Source organism: Penaeus monodon, chromosome 2 (genome assembly GCF_015228065.2).
Source record: "Penaeus monodon isolate SGIC_2016 chromosome 2, NSTDA_Pmon_1, whole genome shotgun sequence".
NCBI lineage: Eukaryota > Metazoa > Arthropoda > Malacostraca > Decapoda > Penaeidae > Penaeus > Penaeus monodon.
The window spans coordinates 28,907,981-28,910,480 of record NC_051387.1 but is presented as its reverse complement, the minus strand read 5'-3'; the positions used below and the strand labels follow the sequence as shown (position 1 = coordinate 28,910,480).

Here is a 2,500-nt window from a genome sequence, read left to right as displayed (position 1 = left end):
TATATTAGTTGTTATATATGATTGCTTAGGTACGTTTTATCCCTGTTATTTTTATTGTTTTTCCCCATTATTAGTGTATTATCATCATTAATCTATTATCACTGGCATGATTAGCATTATCACCATTAAATGTTTATATGTATTATTTATTACTGCCTTTCTTACTGTTTCTGTATATTCATTTAAAATGTTTGTATATGAAACGGGAAGAAATATTTTGCCCATCTGCGATGTCACTACCTAATGAATGGGATCCTGTGGCTATGCAGTCTTATACAGTGGCCTAGAAGTAAGCGTTTTCACATTTTTTTTTTCCTCTCTCTCCCCTCTCTCTCTCTCTCTCTCTCTCTCTCTCTCTCTCCTCTCTCTCTCCCCTCTCTCTCTCTCTCTCTCTCTCTCTCTCTCTCTCTCTTTCTCTCTCTCCCCTCTCTCTCTCTCTCTCTCTCTCTCTCTCTCTTTTTATTTTCCTTGTTTTGCAAGGTAAAAGCTGAAAAAAAAGCCCCCACCGAAACTCACAGGAGGTGACTTGGACCCGCACCCTGGGAGTCGAGAGGATATTCGCGAAACTCCATGTGGCAGGAAAGCCTCAGCGTTATCTGAAATTATGAAATCAGCTGAACTTCTCTTCAACAATATAAATGAATAATAAAGAGCCGCGACAAAATCTCTAAAGTTAACTACTAATGTCTATTTCGCATTTTTTCCACATTTGGCGAGATAGTAGCCGAGTTCATCCATGCCTGCCCCTGTCCATGTTGATGTCAAAATCTTGCTGGCGATTTATTCTGGATAAGTATGAATTACTATTACAGGGGGTAAAATCCTACTAACTGGACACTCAGCATCCATGGTCTATGGCTGTCTAGTGCCCTGGTCTGCTATGTGACAATGATGCCCCTCCCCAAGTTCAGGATCAAGTAAATATAAAGATCGATTTTCCGTCATTCACAATCGTTTGTCGTTTGGTAGTAAAAGAAATATTTCCCAATATGATAGAATACAAAAAAATGTAGACGCTATCACTACTATGAACAATAATAATAATAGTGAAATAACAACAATAAAAGCGATAATGATAAAACAGTTTTAATAGTAATAATTATGGAAATACTAATAACAACAATAATATCATTATCATTATTATTATTATTACTATTATCATTATTATTATTATTATTATTATTATTATTATTATTATTGTTGTTGTTGTTATTATTGTTATTATTATTATTATTATTATTATTATTATTAATATTATTATTATTATCCTACTTGTGTTTCGTCCGTTCGAACGTTACGCCCGAAATCATATTCCATGTGACTACAGACTTCAAGTAAATTCATTTGGGTAGAAAATGGGGTGATTTTGTCAACAAATATTGAAAAAAGGCACACACTACATGCGCTCATATATCACGAGTATATGAGAATCGTATTGTGACTTTATTATCATTATCGTTATTGTTATAACTTATTATTTTTATTTATATTATTTCTATTATGGTTATTATTATTATGAATCTTCGAGGCAAGTACTCCGTACTGAACTAGTTAAACCGTCAGTTTATGCATATTTACACAACTGTCCGAGGAGAAAATTAAGAAAGAAGGCAGGAGAGTAAGAGGAAAGAAAAGGGGCGAGGGAGAAAGGAATGGGAAGGGGAAGAAGAAACAGAAGGGACTGGAAGAGAAAGGGGGATGGGTATTGGGAAGGAAGAGAAAAAGGAGTGGGGGAAGGGGATAAGGAGCGAAGGAGGTGGAAGAGATTAACGAGGAAGAGGAGGACGGGGAGGGAAAGATTTAGGACTTAAAGTGGGAGGGAAAAAGCGAATCTAAAGAAAGATTTGAAAGTGAGAGGGTGGCGAGCAGGAAATCAGAAAGTGAAATGGAGAGGAGATATAAAAAAAGGGAAGGGGAGAGGCAAAAGGCCCGAAGGAGGAGAGGCAAGAGGGAGTGCCTTTTTTTTTCGGGATCCTCCGCGGGACCGGGAGTAAAAACAATTAGTACAATACTGTGATGGTGATGAAGAGAATGGATCATGATCATGATGAAAATGATAAAACACAATAACAACAAGACATAACAACAGCAACGATAATAGTAATGATAATGAGTAGTGGTTTTATACGACAGAATAAACACATCCTGTACGTACATGAATGTGAAAGTAGGTCAGTGGGCCGTGACGTAATTTGTGACCTTTACGAAACCAATGTCCACAACAAAATAATCAATACCCCGGGAAAACATAAACCTACTTTCACATGTGGATTTTTTGTTCGTACATGAGCACATAAGGAGAAATAATGAAACAATGATGTACTACAGACGGAGTATCCCTCCAATGTAGGTGACAGGTGACATAGATTAATGATCACAGCGTAACCACACAAACTAATCGAGAGTGAAAGCAGCATAATGACCAAGAGGCAACCACTAGACCATAGCTAAAGATGGCTAACGCGGCACACCTTATGGTTGAAAATGGGCATCATAACGA

At 37.0% G+C, this 2,500-nt stretch overlaps 1 protein-coding gene across 1 annotated transcript in view; it reads right to left on the bottom strand.

Moving 5' to 3' along the window:
* LOC119578584 (glutamate-gated chloride channel alpha-like) overlaps nt 1-2,500 on the bottom strand; it is a 30,337-nt gene that overhangs the window by 671 nt on the left and 27,166 nt on the right. Inside the window, exon 4 of the mRNA XM_037926153.1 lies at nt 517-596. Within this exon, the coding sequence (XP_037782081.1) occupies nt 517-596 (80 nt within the window). The remainder of the gene's footprint in view (nt 1-516; nt 597-2,500) is intronic.